The following is an 18,471-nucleotide window of genomic DNA, read 5'->3' as shown; positions in this document are numbered from 1 at the left end:
CCTCCTTGCCCAACACCATTCCTAGCCATTTCCCCTTTCTTCAATTTCTTCTCGAGAACTCTACAATCCTCCATATTATGACCCAACTTTCTACAATGTTTACAATATTTTGGCACCCCTTCATATTCAATTTTCTGGTAGAATCCTCTTAGAGGTGCATTAGTATCTTCTAACCCAACCCAAATACTGTCAGGTCTATGTTTCAGCAAATCAAGTTCAATTCTGACCTTAGCCATACTAGGCCTTGTACGACCAGAGGTAGCAGCATCTAGAGTAAGAGGTGTACCAATAGAGCACACCAGTTGTTTGATGTAATGCCAAGAATGTAAATGAAATGGCAAACCTGGTAAGAGCACCCAAGCTAGAGCCAAAGGTAAATCTTCTTCAGGCTTGAAATCCGGTGTCCATTTCCGAAGCCACATTTGCATTCCATCAATTTCAATCGCCCTTCGGTACCAAACATTTTTGAAGTCAGCTTCATTTTTAAGATCAATGAAAACATTAAAATTGTCAAAAGCCCCAATTTGGGAAGATCCCTTTAGAGTAACCATTTCCTGAAAACTTGACCTAATTCGATCAATTTGAGGTCTGGCTTTGAGAAATCGACCCACTAAAGTGTAGCGACATTCATCTGCCACTACACCATAGTATTTTGAAGCTTTGAATATAACAGCAGGAACTCCATTATGTATTGATTGACGTGCATCGGCTTTGTCCCTTTCTCTGCCAAGAGGAAGTTGATTTGAGCTAGATGGAGCTGTAATTGCATTTGCAAAGGTAAGTTTTGCATAATTTCCAGTGTTGGATGGTGTCGCCCCATCAAGAGGAGGAGGATTCACAGTTGGAACTGCCGGAAGGGAGCCTCCCGGCGGCTCCATACCGGTGGAGAGTGAAGTTCACTTGCCAAAATAGAGCCGTTATTAGCTGTTAATTGAGGAGAGAGAAGAGCGGAGAGAGAAAGTTCTAGTTTTTTAGGATGTTGCATTTCTGTTTCAACAAATATCAGTTTAAAGATTTGGCTTTTTCAAACATTGCAGCTAAGTTCTATGATGGACGTCAGTAGTGATGTTCAAGTGCGTGCAAGTGGGGGCCTGTTAGCTGTACTGGAAAATGAGCGGATCATAGACAGTCTCGAACTAAATGAAAGTGGGAGCGCATCAATTGCAATTGACTGCCTCTGTGAAATTTCTCTGTATCTTCTAAGCTATAGTTTTCCTGGAATGGCTTAGCCCTATTTAATTCATCTCTCTCCTCATTCATATTTCTCTGTTTTGGCTGGGGATAAAATTTGTGCAATGATGTGTTCCTTGACTATCACATCAAGTGACAAATTTCTCAAAGTTGATTCAGCTGCTCATGAAGCATTACAAATATTCCAAATAGACAAGCATCCTAGCCATATGGGGATAGGCAGAGCAAAAGAAGGGTCAGTGACGCACCACACTCTCTCTGTTTAGTCAAACATAGAAGTTTTGACTAATCAAAAATTTTATGCAGGTTCTCCGTATTTGGGATGATGAATAAGGTTTGAGGATGGCGGTTTTAAATCTCTAACCATTTGCTTTTGGTGGTTCTTAAGCAGCTGGAAGAAAAATTCAACTAATTTTTGCTTACTTTTCTCAGTGTGTAACCCCAATGGGTAGACGACTCTTGAGGTTAGTTTTGTTTGAAATAGTTTGATGTGGTTCTTGCAAAAATAAAGTGTAATTGATGCCTTCTGGTCTAATAGTTCATCTTTCATCAGGAGCTGGTTTCTGAGGCCTATATTGGATCTTGATAACCTGAATAGGCGTCTTGACACTGTATCCTTACCAAACGTTTTGACATGGAAGCTTTGGTCATTATCATTTCTGCAGCTGAAAAGGCTTTTTTTGTACCAATTCAGGCACTGAATAGATAAGGGTTATACTTTTTGTGGGAGTACTCTCAAAACTTGAAACACCCATAACCATGAAAGATTATGACTTCTTGTGCAACTGATACATTCATAAAACACATGAAAAGGTATTTTTTTCCATGACTTTTGAAGATATCTTTCTTCTTGTCTGCTGAAGAAATTTCGCTCTCTTTACGTGAAACACTGAAGTCTGTAAAAGATATTCCCCGCATTCTCAAGGTTCATATTTCCTTTGTTTTTTTCTTTTTCATGTACTTATTATTCAAGTTTTGTCATTTTGTTTTCTTGTAGTGTCACTCAAAGAAACAGTTTTGGAACAAGTAAGAGGATGGAATTCATAACAGGACAAAACTATCAATGCCTTCTACAATTTGTTCAAAAATTTTAAACTATTTTCTTAGGCCAAATGTATAAAAGTAAATCAAACTAAGCCACAATCTATTTCTTAAATTTGTGTGTGCATAAAATATCTGTAAGATGTCATTTTTGTGCATGCCTCATTCGTGAATATAAACTGATTGTCTGTTTGATGCAAGTTCTTCTCTCTTTCCAATGAATTTTAGCATTGTGTCATTAGTAGTTTTAATTCTCTTTTCTTCTTGTTTAGTTTCTTCCTCCTTTCTTGCTTCCGCAGAAATTCAACTCTCCAAGTTCTATATCTACAAGTGCAGACTGGGCAGCTTTTCTGAAGGTAGATATGTCCGCTGCTTCTATATTACTTTATTGACCCATTCGATCCTAATATATCTTTACGTACGGCCTTTACCTCTAGCTTATCATCCATCAAGATTTCTACTTTAAAGTATTTGAAGTTTACAGTTACATCCAGTTTGAGGAGCTAAAGTAGCACAGCTTTTAGGAACAAACATGGATGTATGCTGGGTCATGGGCCTCATGGCAGTGCCATTGTCTACTTCTCTTTGGAGGTTAACCTAAAAGAAGTTTCATTTTTCTTTTGTTGTTTAGACAAGAAAAGTAGTATTGCATGTTTGTTACCCTTCGTCATTTACCTGAATTTGAGAATTGTATTCTCACTAAGCATTTATCACCTGTTAGATATTTCTACTTTATACAATTACATTTAGTCTTTGACCTCAAACTAGCACAAAAAATGCGATAGGAGTGCCATTCTCGTTTCTGGTGTACCCTTAGGGAAAAAAGTTTTTGCTTCTAAATCTACATTATTACATGCTTTATTAGTCCCCATTAGTATGCTTTACCCAGATTTGAGAATTCAATTGCATGCAGAGTATATGTGCTCTCCTGCATATCAGCAAAATATTTGAAGTAGGCATTTCTGGATCTCTGCTAGAAGAATTGAAGTATTTGGACTTGGATATTGTTGAGCGGGTATCAAATTAATGTTTAAACCTCACCATTGTTATTATGTTTCACTTTAGTTTCTCTAATTTTCAACTATCTTTTTCTACATAAGCAGCTTTCTCTTTATGCAGGCTGGATTTCACATTTCACTCGATCTAGCTTATGTCTGTGAATTGGTTAGTATTGTTATCAGTTTAATACTAGTTCCATATTGTAGGCCTCTCAGAGAGGGACTTGATTGGATATGAACAGTTTCACAGTAGAAGTTTGAAATCTATGTAAAAAATCTTTGTTATTATCATCCAAAACGGTCAGCTTGATTCTATGAAGGAGAAGCCAAAAAGATAAATGAGCATGATTTTCTTCGAGAAAATTCCCACACCTTTGACCTCTATCCCTGCCCATGAATGCGTTTATTTTCTAGTTTTAGGTACGGAAATCTAACTACACTCATATTCTGGAAACATCTTCAATCAGTGACATTTTATATTGGAGATTGAACTATGATCAAGCCAAAATGGTCTTAGATTTTCATCCATAGTCGTTTCTGTCATAAAGAAGTGTCTATTTTCTCATGGGTAGTAACACTACCATTAGTACACTTGCAAGAGTTTTTTCACATGTCTGTGTGCCTCCAATGTGCAGGTAATTGGTGTTATTGATGTTGATAGAAGTAAAGAGAAGGGCTATGAGACAATAGTAAAAGAAGGTTTCTGTGATGAGGTAGGATATACAGCTGCTGTTACTTGTGGGTTTACTATCTTCCCTGCATTGTTTTGGCATTTTTTTCTTTATGGTTTATGAGTGTGATCTTGTTTGTCTAGCTGGATGAGCTGAGGCAGATATATGAGGGATTGCCAGAATTTCTGGAAGAGGTTCTCTAACTTTTGATTTTTCTCAAGGAAACCACTTCCTGTTGAAGTTGAGGCTGCAGGCTATTGAATTTGATATTAGTAGTGGTTTGCAGGTTTCGGCCTTGGAACTTGCACGACTTCCTTGCATGTATGGAGACAAGGGGGTTCCTTCTATCGTTTACATACATCAGATAGGTCTGTTCATCCTTTCATGTTTTCATATTTTTAATAGCTTTGAAGCTACATAGGTGATTCAGCATACTGATAACTGCTGATCCCCAACTAGATCCTTGTGATACTTCCTTTTTCAGATATCAATCTCACTTGTATATTAAGGTGGATCTAGCTTTTAAACCCTTTTCCTTTTTGTAGGAACTTGTCCGTTCTTTAAAAATTTTGACAGCTTTGATTCAGGCAGTTTAATTTCACTTGGTATATACTTTATTGCATTAGGCTTTGACAGGAAAATAGGTACTTAATGTACAAAGCAAAGTCTATTTCTTTTCTCAATCGTACTTAAGTGATCGGAATAAAAGTAAACGGACGGATCTCAATTTGAATACCTATGAATCTGTGTGAACAGGTAGATATTTTAAGCTAGCATACCATTTTTACAGTAAGCTAGATAGCTGACTGTTGACTAGGGACATATTCATTCAGTACCTGATGATCCTTTATACTTGGCTGTCACTTGCTGTACCTGAAAGAAGTCTCTTGACCTGATAATTTTGCATTCTTATGACCAGACATGGAGCTGGAGCATCAATCGTTCTAACTTTAATCATTCTAGAAATTCCCCTACCCTCCCCTTCCATCTCTGTAAAAAAATGTATGTAGTTCAGCCTGGTTGAATAATGCCTTCATATGGATCTTCTGCATAAGCAACAACGATTAAATGCATATTTCTGGTCTGCCAAATATGACACCTATATAAAATACTGAAATCTAATGAAACATAACAACCTACTAAAGTTTCAGAGAGAGATGATAAAGTGGATAACTTCTTGAAAGTAAAATTGTTCTGCATTATTTTCCAGTTCCAAGAGATGTTGTGCATCTTGTCTCACAGCGGGCTTCAATTATACTCACATCTATTAACATTGTTCCTGTCAGTTTCAGAGAATTTCCATATGCTATCTTATTTTTCAAACCTATTAAACCTAGGATAAAACTGTGCATCTTTAGTTGTGATCAATATCTATGCTTTTCCACTTACAGGTTACTTAATGTGCATTTTCAATGAAAAACTTGGTGAAGAAATGCTGGAGAATCTTCAGGACTATGATTTTGCAGTATGTCATTGTCTGATTTGTAAAGCAGTATATGGAATCACTAGATGTCTTCTGATCTATATTAGTAATGGTTATCAAATACCTAGTTTGCTGATGAGGAGGGAGAACATAGGAGGTTCTTTTATCATACTGCCAAGACAAAAGAATTGGATAACCTTCTTGGAGATATATATCATAAAATCCTGGGTACGTATTCTTTGATTCTTATCCTTAGTTTTCACAATTATACTTATCAAAGACTTGACATTTCTTATTCCAAAAAAAATAAAAAAATAAAAGAAAAAAAAATATGGTTCATTCCAACAAGGTTCAATAGTAACAGAGGAACAAGTTTGAGTGCTACCTTAAATCACTATGTATGATGGCTAACACCTTGAAACTTTATCACTACCGATCACCAACTTTTTTATGGCACAAATATTTAGATTCAGTTTCAGTAGAGTTTCTTCCATAGAGTATTTTGGTTTATTTTCCTCCTCCTTTGTTACGCTTTTGAACTTTTCTGAAGATATGGAGAGAGCTATAACAAGAGACCTAGTGTCACATATTCTTCAATTCTCAGTGCATGTGCACAAGGCTGTTAGTTTTGCAGCTGAGCTTGACTGGTGAGCATTTCGATGACACTTCTTCCCTGTTGTCTTCTATTCCCCCTTTACATTTGTCCTCTGCTTCCGTGTAGCATTTTAGCTTTAGCCTTGGTTGCACGTCAGAACAATTATGTAAGGCCAAATTTGACTGCAGAAGATTCGCTTGATATAAGGAGTGGAAGGTAAGAAACATGCCAATAACTGAGACTATCCCTTTATTCCAATGCAGTTAGATTTATCATTAGGGCATCTGTTAAGGGATGCCAGTTTATATAATTCTTTTTCCAGACATGTTTTGCAGGAGATGACTGTAGACACATTTATTCCCAATGACACAAAAATTTCTCATGAAGGTATAGTGGAATGTCCATTGAAGAAGCCATTTTGGACTCACCTATTCTTGCCAAGCATTATATCATGTGGCTGATTAATATGTTTTCCAGGAAGAATTAATATCATCACAGGCCCTAATTATTCGGGAAAAAGCATCTACATCAAGCAGGTCGAACTCTCTCTGTTTTTGTCACTACACACAATGTCAATTTGGTGCTTTGACATGTTTGTGCACCTATGACTGCCTAAGAACCTGCCAGTTTCTCATATCTGTTATACATTACAGACCTTTCTTCAGTATGCTATGTTTTCACCAATAATGTCCTCCAATTATAGTGTTTACTTTTTGGTAAACACAACAAACAACAACAACCACGGCTCATTTCCAAGCTCATCGGGTCAGCTCTATGAATCATGTCTAGCCGTGTCGTTCCATTTAGACCGTATCAGTCCAATATTTACAAGTTTAGGTTCTCTGGCACTAGAAATCCTCTACATTTTTGACTGGCATACAAATCCTAACAGCATCACCTACTTTACACCAAGTCTACATGGATTCCAAGAGATTGTAGATCTCTCAAGACAACTTCCCTGTTTTTGATTTTAGGTCTATCTAGTCTCTTTTTAACACCTTCATTCACTATGTTTTCACACACACGACCTGGTGCATCTGGAAGTCGACGTAGAACATGAGCGAACCATCTCAAAGACCTTTCGTCGCGTTGTCCTCTATGTATACTATGGGTGTACTATCGAATGTGGTCATTTCTAATTTCGTCTGATCTTGTAGGCGTGTAATCCATCTTAACATTCATATTTCACAACACTCACCTTGTGGATATGATGGCTTCTGAGGCCCAATGTTGACTCCCATATAATATTATCGGTTTACGCTTTACGAACATTGTATAAAATTTTCCTTTTACTTTGGTAGGTATTTTCCTATAGTATAGCACTCCACTGGACTTCATTTCAACTATCCTTTTTGATTCTATGTACCATTTTATTGGAGCATCAAGCTTAGGTATATGATTGTTTGTATTTAGACACCACAATATTGTCCAATCTCACTTCTACTTCACTTTTCTTGTGTTGGCTAAACTTACAACACATATATTCAGTCTTACTTCTACTTAAACCCTCACTTTCTAGAGTTCTCTACAGTTCAAGTCACACCTATTGACCGATAAATTGGGAGGTTTACATTGAATATGGCTAAACCATCACAGATGACTCATTTTATGTAGCAATGCTACTTGCATCACCTTTCACATATAATCATTTCTATAATCTTGTCCAATCGTATATCATTGAATATCCATCTTAACATTCCGAAGACGTTTTGATGGCATCTCAACTCCAATCTCCTCCCTCAAAGCTAAATGTCTGCTTTGTTTTTTTAGTTGGGTTAACCCTTGTATTTAGCACTGACGAATTTTTGGATTTCGTTAGCTCCCTAGTCATAGATTGACAATTTGGATAGCGACCTTTTTTCTACTACTTGTAAATTTGTTTCCAACTTTTGTAACTTTGCATCTACTTGATGCCTTTCGAATGAAATACATTACTTCATAAAAAAAAGCATTTCTCATTTCTACAACTTTAGACCAAGGGTGTGGTTGGATGGATAGGACCCCTTTATCCTTAACCTGAGGTTCTGGGTTTGATCCTTGGGAATGGAGAACCCTGGTAGGGAGAGCTGTGCTCTTTAATGGATTAGTCCGGCCAGTGGGTTCCAGATACAGGATGGTTATACAAAAAAAAAAAAAAAAAAAAAAAAAAAAAAAAATTCTACAACTTTCATCTTGTGGGTGTATTAAGTATTCGGCCTCAACATCCCTCCCATATAACATTGCTGGTCTCAGTAACCTCCTATAAACTTGCTTTTCATTGTATTAGGTATCTATCGCATGGACACTCTCATAAAACTCTTCCATTTCAACCATTTTTATTTCAATTATGTGTAATATCTGCATCTGTCATGCCAATTCTTCTGGAAGACTCAGTCTAAATATCTGAGTTTTCTTTATAAGGCACCATAATTCTGTTTGATTTTGGTTTACTCTTATGGTGCTAAACATGCAATGCATATATTCTGTCTTATTTCTACTTATCCCGGAATACTTAATCACCATAATGTTTCTCTATTATTCCAGCTTTTGTTGACTTCTTAGCTAGTTTTATCAATTAATTCAATTACATCCGCATTAACACACAAATGGGAACCTCATCTTTTGTACTATTTGTCAGCCCTTATATAACTAGGACAAAAAAGTACAAATTCAAGATAATCCTTGTTATTAGAAACTCCTATGTATCTTCTTAGTTCACACATTTGTAACGGCTTCTTAATATGTATCTTTTGTGGAAGTCATAGACTAGGCATAAGATTTTTTCTTTCACCCACCAAAAGACTTTTCTTGATACTCTATTATACTCTTCGTCTAAGCCAATGAATATCGTGTGGAGATCCTTCTTTCTCTCCACGTAAATTTTATCCAATCTTCTTAGAAAAACTACTGCATCTGTTGTAGATAGCTGACATGAATTTGAACCAGTTATATTTCACTGTTGTAATATCCCTATATTTATGTTCTATCATTTTCTCTCCAAAAGCTTTATCATATACCACAATCGTCCGTGCAACTTTGAATATCTCTTTTGGAACTAAGGTACTTTCTCTCCACTCGCATAGCATCTTTCTACTTCTTAATATAGTATTGGATAACTTTGTTTAGTTATACACTTATACTACTCTAACCTTTCTAAGGTACTTCCAAACCTCTATATAAGTACCAGTCAAATCATATGCTTTTCTACACTTCATACTTTTTCATTGCATCCCTTACTTAGGCCGATCCACAAATGTATGAAGATTTTTAAGTTATTTTGTGATTTGTATATTGACCATTTTAAAGGTTTTCATCTTCATTTTCAAAGGGTTTGAAACCTTAATAAAGCTTATTACACCTGCTACTTTCCAGACCACTTTGATTGTAAAGAATGCAACAAACAAATTGGTTAGCTCCAATAGGATTGCAATCAAAATTTTGAACTAATGATAAAAATGTTTATTCTCATTGTTAAAATTTCATAAATATGAATTTTCATTTTATTTATTTGATCATTCGACTTCAATTTATTTTATTTACTCTGCTGTGGATAAACCCCTATGTTTTGAAGCCAAACAATTAACTCTCCAGATGTAATGAAAATCCTAAACAAATATGTATCTATGAATCTATTTACCATAGTGAACTCCATTATGTTTGTGTTTGACTTTGAATTTAGAGGTGTATCTAAAAACTGAGTTATATTACAGAGGTAACTAGAGTATTTACTCGTGAACTTATGAATCTGTTTACCATAACAAATTCCAATCTATATGTTCTAGATTAAAAAAGACCTTTTTCTAGTGAATGATTTTGTTGTTTTGATAAAAATTCCATCAGAAGTGATAAACTTGATACATACAATAAAGACACAATTTGTGGAATGACTAAGGTCTAAATAAAAGCCCAAACAACTTTTCTGTCCTTGTTCACCTAATCAAGTAGTCAAGATTTATAAACCCTCTAAACCATTCATAGAATTCATAAACATCCGAAGTGGAAGAGTTACTGCAACTCCCACCTGCAGTCTTGATGTTCTGGTTATAATCAATTTCACTCTCCAAAGTTTGTGTCCTAGTTTCCGAGTAGTATAGAATTCAAAGCTTTATTAACCATAATTCTCTGATCTGAGACAAGATGTTATACTTTGTAGTTTTGAATACTAAATCTCCTTAAACATAATCCATTTGACTAGATGGAATTAGCATGGATAAGGTTCCCTCATTGGTGTTGAATTTTATCCTGATATTTTCTATAACTAATATATTAGACTGGAGTTTAAACATATTCCCAAACTTGTTATGATGTAAACACCAATGAAACAGGTCATCTATTCTCAGTGTTTACTAGTTTTGTTCATCTAAAAAGTGCTTATATTTGTAATGAATGCAATTTCCATATTTGCATTCACTTACGCATTCATTTTAATAATTATTTTAGGTTGCCTTGATAGTTTTCCTTTCCCACATTGGAAGTTATGTACCAGCAGATGCTGCCACAGTGGGTTTAACTGACAGGTTTCTGCGCTTCTACTATAATTAGTTCAATTTAATTTGATGCAGCACCATATTCATCTGTAACAAATTTATATTCAACTGAATTCTTCAGCACGAGAACATAATTCCAAGGAGTGTCAACTTTGCATTGGTGTGTATTTTAGGGCATCTGCTTATTGCTTAATATGTCACAAGAGTGATAATACCACTTGACAAACAGGATATTTTGTGCCATGGGGAGTAAGTTTATGACTGCTGAACAATCGACGTTTATGATTGATCTCCATCAAGTGGGAATTATGTTAAGGTATGCTTAACTAAAACCTAATAAGGCTCAGTGAATTGTTTAATACATACAACATGTTACCTTCTCAAAAAAAAATTAAAAAAAAAATAAGGCTCAGTGAATTGCAGTATACCTATGCTTTCAGAAATTTTGTGCGTTGAAAGACTGCAATATATTCATCTGAACATAATGTCATGGCTGATCAGTAATTTTGAAATTCAAAATGCTGAGTTATGTAATCTATGTTTATTATCTACAATATGTTTTCTGATAGTATGGTATCATACAAGTATATAAAGGGACAAACACATATACGTGATATATACATGTGCAGATCACATAAACCATATGTATTTAATTTCATGATAACCATTTTCAGGCATGCAAGTCCTCGGTCCTTATGTTTAATGGATGAGTTTGGTAAAGGCACCCTTACAGAAGGTTGGTCTTCCATATCTGGCATTTTTTCTCTGATTCTATATCTTTCACAAATTGGACTTTGATATGAAAAATTAGAAAATCTTCTGAAACATGATGCTAACCTAAATAACATGGATTAATATGCTGGGTCATGCTATTCTCCAGCTTTTTCATACTGATTTTTGTAGACATTTAAATACCAATTACCTAGTCATCTAATTTTGTCATTTCTCAAGTGTTAGCGCATAAAGACTTGATGTTTTGTTGTCTCTTTTAGAAGGATTGGACAACCATATAGTGCAGTAACATTCATTTTAGCACAAAGTTATTTCCCTTGTTTTGGGTTGTCTCACAGTAAATTTTTGTTATTCCTTTCAGATGGTATCGGTCTCCTTGGTGGAACCATAAATCACTTTGCATCATGCTATGACCCTCCAAAGGTCTGGTACAACTGCCCTTTGTTAGATAGGAGGGACGACTATAAGTGATTTTCCTATGCTCGTAGAATTTTGATGGTAATGGATAAGCATTGATAGCAAACTTTAGGTACAATAAAATAATATGAGAATTGAAAAGAATGACAATATACTGTCACCTGCATGGGTACTGTATTGACTGAAATGAAGGGACCAGAGCCTTGTTTATTACTTTCTGAAAACTGCATCTTTTGCTTGTCTCATCATTTAATAGAAGACGCACTTATGCATCCCTTTTCTGGTTAGTTTGGCCCCTTTATCGGCAGGCCCTTTTGGCCTTCAAATAGTATTATTTCCCACTGATTTTAACGAGCAGCTATGTCTCTGCTTCCTTTAACAGCACTATTTCTCCTCTTCTGGGCAAACCAGTTAGCGTTGTTTGACATTTTCTTGAGACTACAAGGAAATTGATTGTTTTATGAATGCTAACGATTAAATGTTCAATTCTTGAAAAACCACAAACTATAATTTGCCGACCCAACCTTTTCGACTGTCGCTAGCCTATTTTAGTTGTCAAATTTGACTTGCGCTTCAAGTGGAGCACCTCCTTCTTTCCTTACTCTAGCACTCCAAAACTGCTACTTCTAGGTTAATCGATCACCCTGTCAATTCCCAGCAGCGCCTCCACCAGTACATCCCCTCAACACCAACCGATATGTCCACCGCAAAAGATACACAACCAAAGTGCTAACATCACAATCTTGCAAGAAAGAAGCCAACATTACGAGCTTTTTGATTGTAGTGGTGACCAACAGCCACCAACTCTCGGGAGCTTCAAGCTCGAGTTTCAGTTGCCACTTTACATAATTTTGCTACAGGTCTAGTTATATGTTTAGACACCAAAGGTTCTTGGAACACGGTAACCTAATTTCTTAGAAAAAGTTGTGCCTCACTACATGTCTGCAACTTGTGTACTATTATGTTACTGAAATCTGTAGTCATAAGGGTCTGTTTTGCAGGTCCTGGTTTGTACCCACTTGACAGAGATATTTGATAATAGTTGTTTACTGGAGGTAGTATGTTAATGATTTTGCCTGATGTTTCTTATTTGAAGTCATTTTAAAGCTTTCCGAGTTGTTGGAACCAAGAAAATCCATATTTTGATAAATTTCAGTCAGACAGAATCAAATGTTACACGATGAGTGTGCTTAGCCCTGATAAAGATTGTGCCGATGTTGAAGACATTGTGTTTCTCTATAGGTATGATCATGCTGCACTTTTTACCTGATTCCAAGTAAAAAATCAATTACTGCAGGACAATACGCGTTATTCCCTGTTTTCCATTTTATTTGATCCTGCAGACTTAAAACAAAATGTTCTTTACTATGTTTTTTAAAAATTTATTTTATTTCTTTTTCAATTCCACCATTAGTTATCAGAGATACTTCTATATAATCTATTCATACATATCTCTAATTTTAAAAGTTAGTGACATCTTTCGGAAATAGCCGTCCTACCTTGGTAGGAGTAAGGTCTGCGTACACTCTACCCTCCCCAGACCCCACGTTGTGGGATTTCACTGGGTTGTTGTTGTTGTTGTTGTTAAAAGTTAGTGACAGATAGCAGGTTGATAACATCAAGTCAACCCTTGTAAACTGGATATTATTCATTAATTTGGGTCCATGGTAGCCTCAATTACTATCTCTCATTTCTTGTTTCTTTTTTTTGTTATTTATTTTTCGTAAAAGGTCCAAAAATGCCCCTAAACTATCCCAAAATGTTTAAAAATACCCTTTATCCATCTATTGGGCTAAAAATACCCTTCAACCACCTATTTTGGCTTACTTATACCCTTAAACTTAACAGCCCACTCCTTTTTATTATTTTTTTAATTAATATTTATTACATGGCGCCTACTTATTGGTTGGAAATAAAACCCATCCCACTAGATCTTTTCCTTCGACTCGACCCATGACCCACGACCCAATTCCCATTTTAAAGAAGAAAACCTACGCACATCGCATCATTTAAGTGCACTATACCTCAAGGATAAAACAAATACTGTAATACCAACTATCTACATTTCCAATTCATATCATAATAACATCAAAACTAACAGTATGTGCTACTACTTTTTTGCAGTTCTTTCAAATATTTAAAAAAGGTTTCAGTTACTTCATAGATTTAGCATGGAGAAGCAGGTTATTCAATACAACAACAATTCAAATAGTGCGTAATTTACTGTGAAGGAGATAATGAGTATTTTGGTGGAAAGGAGCCAACTGGAAAATCTATTTATGACTTGTTTACCGTGTAAATGCATTTGTATCAGTGTAAATATGTGAAGAAATGTGTATAAGAAAAAGGAATTTGGGTGTAAAGGATGCGATATAAGGAGTTTTTTTTTTTTTAAAATGGGAATTGGATCATGGGTCAGGTCGAAGGAAAAGATCTGGTGGGGTAGGTTTTTATTTTTGACCAATAAGTAGGCGTCATGTAATAAATATTTAATAAAAAAGGAGTGGGCTGTTAAGTTTAAGGGTGTAAGTGAGCCAAAATGGGTGGATGAAGGGTATTTTTAAACCTTTTGAGATAGTTCAGGGGCATTTTTGGACCTTTATGTAGATCTCATCAGGTCTTGTACCTGTGCTCTTCTGGGGTACCATTAACTCTCAATGTTGATGTAACATCAGGGTTAGTCACAAAACCCGCTGCGTAGTGTACGCGCAGGATCACCCAGGAACAATGTTTCCTGAGATGTATTCCTAGAAACAAACTATTATGTAACCACATTAAGGTATAAAAAAATAAAATAGGGTCATATATGAAGTCTAGTTCTGTCCACTCTTATTGTTCAAAAAGGAGAAGCCTAGATGCCAATCCTTTCCCTTTTACAGACTCCACCTAGAAGTATCACAGAATGACAGTATCTAGGTAGTCTATTGTAGTGATTGATCTTTCCAAGGAACAAAGTCCTCACTATCCATGGTGGTTTATCCGACAAAATAATTATCAGGATTGGGAAGTGGTCAATTAATCCGAAGCCATCAAACTATTTGTTGCAAACTTACTATTCAATAGTGTCTATCATGACTTGATTGTCATAGATGACCATGGCAACGGACAGATGATTAATGCAGGGTGTCAATCGCACGACTTTGGTGCAGAGTTATTGTTGGTCCATCTCTTGTATTGAAATTTGAAAGTACTTTGCACATCATGAATAAGACATTGAAACTTTCATAATTCTCTCTGCTGTGAACCTTTACGAAGCGCTTAACCCCTCAAAGTGGGACTTCTTGGCGCGAATCCAGATTAGTTGCGCCCCAAAGCGTGTACAGACTGAAAAAACAAAAAAGAAAAAACAGCCATAGTCTTAATTCAATGGTATCAGAGTAGGCAGAGGTCTCGGGTTCGGGTCTCACAGCCACCCATTATCAAAAAGAATTTCCACATGCTTGGCCCCTGAAAATGTATCAGGCCCGCATGTGAGGCGTGTGATGAGTTAATTAAGTAAATAAAAGTGTGCTCTCTCTAATAGCTTAAGCTTTTAGTTGAGATGGTCACACACTTCAAATATTTTCAGATCAAGGACCAAAATGAGTTGTGATGTCTCCTAGGCATTGAGCTAGCTCAACATAGATCTGCCTTTGTCAATTGACGACATAAGTATATTCTCGACATCCTTTAGGAGACAGGTATGATAGATTGTACATGTAATGATGCTCCCGTGGATCCAAGCGTTTAGCTTTTACTAGGTTTGGGAGGCTCTTAGTGATTGCAAAAGATAAAGGAGGTTGGTTGACGAGTTGAACTATCGCACTGGTACTTCTGAACTTTTTGCCTTCTGGTTGAGTACTGTAACTTAGTTTTTGGATTCTTCGTGTGGAATCTGCTCTAGGGAAAGGCTTAATTTACAAGGATTATGTACGAGTAGATTTTCGGTATACAGCACAAATTAGGCAAAGTTACCTTCTGATGGACGATGTACTTTTGGGTAGTGTTGTAGTTGGAGATAATATTGGCGTCTTAGAAGAGCAACAAGAAAATGTGATTGTAAAATTTGGTGCAGCAGTTGAATTAACGGTCGTGGTGATGCCTAATAATGAGCTCATATAAATCAAACAACTACTCAAAGAATTAAAGTTCGAGAGATTGATTGGATTAAACTTGTGTAATAATCAAGATACACTTCATATTATATTGTGTCCAAAAATTCATTTAAAGATAAGAGCATAAATATAAACTAACACTGGGTAAAAATTAGAGAATGATGCTCCCAGGAGCATTATTTCAAGTTTTGTATTCAAATGATCAGTTTGCAAATATATTCACCAAGTTCATTACAAGTCCTCCAACTAGCTACATATGTAGCAAGTTTGGCATATGCAACTTGTATGTACTCCCTTGAGGAGAAGTGACCCTTCTGATGGATAACTTAGATGTCACTAGCCAAAATTTCAGTGTTAGTATTTTACATTCAACCTAAGAACCCTTCTGATTTAAGGTTCCTCGATAGTTGAGTGTTGTTTCGCTTATCCTTCCATACTAATAGTCGTAATATCACTTTTGTAGTTTCTTGTTCTTCGGTTTCTATTACTATCTGGTGTTTCTTGTACTTTGATTATCGTATTATTTTGTTGTAGTTACTATTCCTTTTTTCTGAATGCTTTGTCATGTTTTCTTTAGTATTTTGCCATGGCTTCTTCACTTCCGTTATTTCTTTTTTCGAATTACTTTGAAATGCTTTTCCTTGAGCCAAGGGTCTATCGAAACAGCCTCTCTACCTTCCAAGGTAGGGGTAAGGTTTGCGTACACACTACCCTCCCCAGACCCCACTTGTGGGATTACACCGCGTATGTTGTTATTGTTGCCTAAAATACAATTGACTTTTCTGCTATTCATTTCAGTACATTAAGGGCTACACACATCGATTGAAGATCTTTTAACTTTTACCGTGTTCGGTGTCCACATATTATATTTAACTTTTTGTGGTTATTATTTCTTCTCCGGGAAAGATAATATCACCTACTCTTTTATGCCTGACAGGTTGGTCCCTGGACGTGCACTTCTTAGCTATGGTAAGTGCAACTTTTGTACCTCAAAGGAACATGGAAATTATAAACTTCTAATGGACTCTTTTATTCTGCAGGGTTGCATTGTGCCCGGCTGGCTGGTATGTTAAAACATTGCTTGAAAAATTAGTTCCACATGTTGATTGGGCAGTAAATATGCTCCTTTGGCGTAAAGAGCCCCACATATTTGTAGTGTGTTCTTATGGTGTCGACAACATTTATAGCTGCTTAAATTTTTTCATATCCTTGCACTTGGTAAAAGAAGGAAGGTATTTGGTTCAAAACTATATGTGGAAGGTGATATGAAGTTTGATTCTTCTCTTGCATATATGATTTTGATCATCTTTCTCATACTAGCAGAATCAGCAGTATGAACATACGCCTTGAGAAAGAAAATTGAGAATAATTTAGAGTGTGGCATATAATAATCAGATTCAGTCCTATATGGAACCAAACTGCCTCTGCACTTAAATGTTTTGTCACTGTCATGTATTGTCATCCTCTTGTAGCATCTTTGGCATCTTGGAGAGTATTTGTGCATCCTTTATGATCAAAAAGTTTCATTTCATAATTCAAGTGTATTTGTTCCTGCAGGATTACCTCACGAAGTTTTAAATCGAGCAGCATTAATATTGGATACTCTCAAGAATGACATCCAAGTTGAGAGACTTGGCAGTGAGGACATAGTAGCTCAGGATCAGCAGTACAAGGTTTAATGTCATTTTAAACAATTTAATGTCATTTTAAACAATGTGCCAGAGTAGAATAAAACAAAAAAGTTGTATCAGTTTCAACAAGTTTTGGATGCAGGATGCAGTGGAGAAGTTGCTAGCCTTCGATGTTCAAAAAGGTGATTTGCTCCACTTCTTTGAAGGTCTTTTCAAGCCAATCCTAAAAGGAGTATCGTAGTCCTCTGAACTGTCTTTCATATTCACTCGTGATTCAGTTATATTTGATCAATGATGCAACTGTATCCGTTTATCATTTTTCTGGAGTCTTATAAGGCAAAGTCGGTATCTTTTCTCTCATGTCGCTTTGAGCTATGGAAGGCAAATTAATTGGCTCTTTTGATAAAGGATACTCCACTTTCATGATCACACAAGGCAAATTTATGATTTGAAATTTATGGGTTCCTACAATAACTTCAAATTAATATACAATGATAATTGGGTTCACAGTTCATATATTTATAGATATTTAATGAGTTTCTTAACATAAATAGTTGCTTCTTGTGAATGCATATACTATGCTCTAGATCTGCCCTTGCGTGAGCATGGCTCTCGTTTACCTATATAGTGTCTATTATACTAGTAAGTACTATCAAATGCCACTTGCGAACTCTTGAAAAGATGATTAGAATTTGGCAGGTATGGGAAGTGAATTAACGCGACGATAAACGTGTTTTAAGTTTTAACTATTCTGAGGTATAACAATGGTTATAAATTTATGAGGACACATTTATTTCTGGACTGTCATAGTGGTTAAAGAGTGTTTTATATGAGAACACGCAAGACTAGAATTTTTATTTCTATTAATTTTTGACAGGTTATTTTTAATTTGAAAGCTACTTAAAATGTTCCATGCGTCCTAGATTAAACTTAAAACCAGAAAAACATTCAATTGTTGACAATATAGTTCTCGCGATCGGCTGTGCATAAAAATAGCATTGTTTTTTAGCTTATAAACTTATTATTATTCACTTTAAAGGACTTTTCAGACATTTGCATTAGCATGAAGTGCGAGAGAGAGAGACGCACACATCACATATAGATAACAGAAAAAACATATCCTATGACATGTTCCTTTTAAATAAATTTTATTTCATTTAGTCCTGATTACTAATAAATGTGTGTTCTCGTTTTAATTTGTGTCTGTTAAAG

The 18,471-nt window shown here is 35.8% G+C and overlaps 1 protein-coding gene across 11 annotated transcripts; it reads left to right on the top strand.

Annotated features, from left to right (window-relative positions):
* The first annotated feature begins 909 nt into the window (after positions 1-909).
* Positions 910-17,666, top strand: LOC132045450 (DNA mismatch repair protein MSH5). Of its 11 annotated transcripts, none has more exons than XM_059436043.1 (28): positions 910-1,192; positions 1,325-1,426; positions 1,498-1,525; positions 1,624-1,655; positions 1,745-1,802; positions 2,030-2,116; positions 2,532-2,588; positions 3,146-3,247; positions 3,352-3,396; positions 3,866-3,943; positions 4,045-4,095; positions 4,188-4,269; positions 5,293-5,366; positions 5,453-5,552; positions 5,875-5,971; positions 6,046-6,135; positions 6,242-6,306; positions 6,397-6,455; positions 10,339-10,415; positions 10,615-10,701; positions 11,060-11,121; positions 11,479-11,540; positions 12,536-12,589; positions 12,691-12,776; positions 16,566-16,597; positions 16,669-16,692; positions 17,186-17,301; positions 17,402-17,666. In XM_059436043.1, exons 1-28 carry the CDS (start codon positions 1,047-1,049, stop codon positions 17,498-17,500), a joined length of 2,052 nt encoding a protein of 683 aa, XP_059292026.1. In that variant the 5' UTR covers positions 910-1,046; the 3' UTR covers positions 17,501-17,666. The 11 variants fall into 11 exon arrangements, 8 of the variants coding, with proteins under 8 accessions (XP_059292026.1, XP_059292023.1, XP_059292025.1 ...); XM_059436040.1 differs by having other exon boundaries at positions 11,479-11,541; positions 12,522-12,589; positions 12,691-12,777; positions 16,531-16,597; XM_059436042.1 differs by having other exon boundaries at positions 2,505-2,588.
* Positions 17,667-18,471: the final 805 nt, after the last annotated feature.

This window comes from Lycium ferocissimum, unplaced genomic scaffold (assembly GCF_029784015.1).
Source record: "Lycium ferocissimum isolate CSIRO_LF1 unplaced genomic scaffold, AGI_CSIRO_Lferr_CH_V1 ctg67, whole genome shotgun sequence".
Classification (NCBI taxonomy): Eukaryota; Viridiplantae; Streptophyta; class Magnoliopsida; order Solanales; family Solanaceae; genus Lycium; species Lycium ferocissimum.
The sequence above is the reverse complement of the archived record's forward strand: the minus strand, read 5'-3'. Positions and strand labels throughout refer to the sequence as shown.

Coding starts and splice junctions, on each gene's coding strand:
- LOC132045450 (XM_059436038.1), top strand. CDS start 1,047: ATGATGGACGTCAGTAGTGATGTTCAAGTGCGTGCAAGTGGGGGCCTG. Junction 1,193..1,324: donor TGCCTCTGTGAAATTTCTCT/GTATCTTCTAAG, acceptor TATCACATCAAG/TGACAAATTTCTCAAAGTTG. Junction 3,397..3,865: donor TAGCTTATGTCTGTGAATTG/GTTAGTATTGTT, acceptor TCCAATGTGCAG/GTAATTGGTGTTATTGATGT.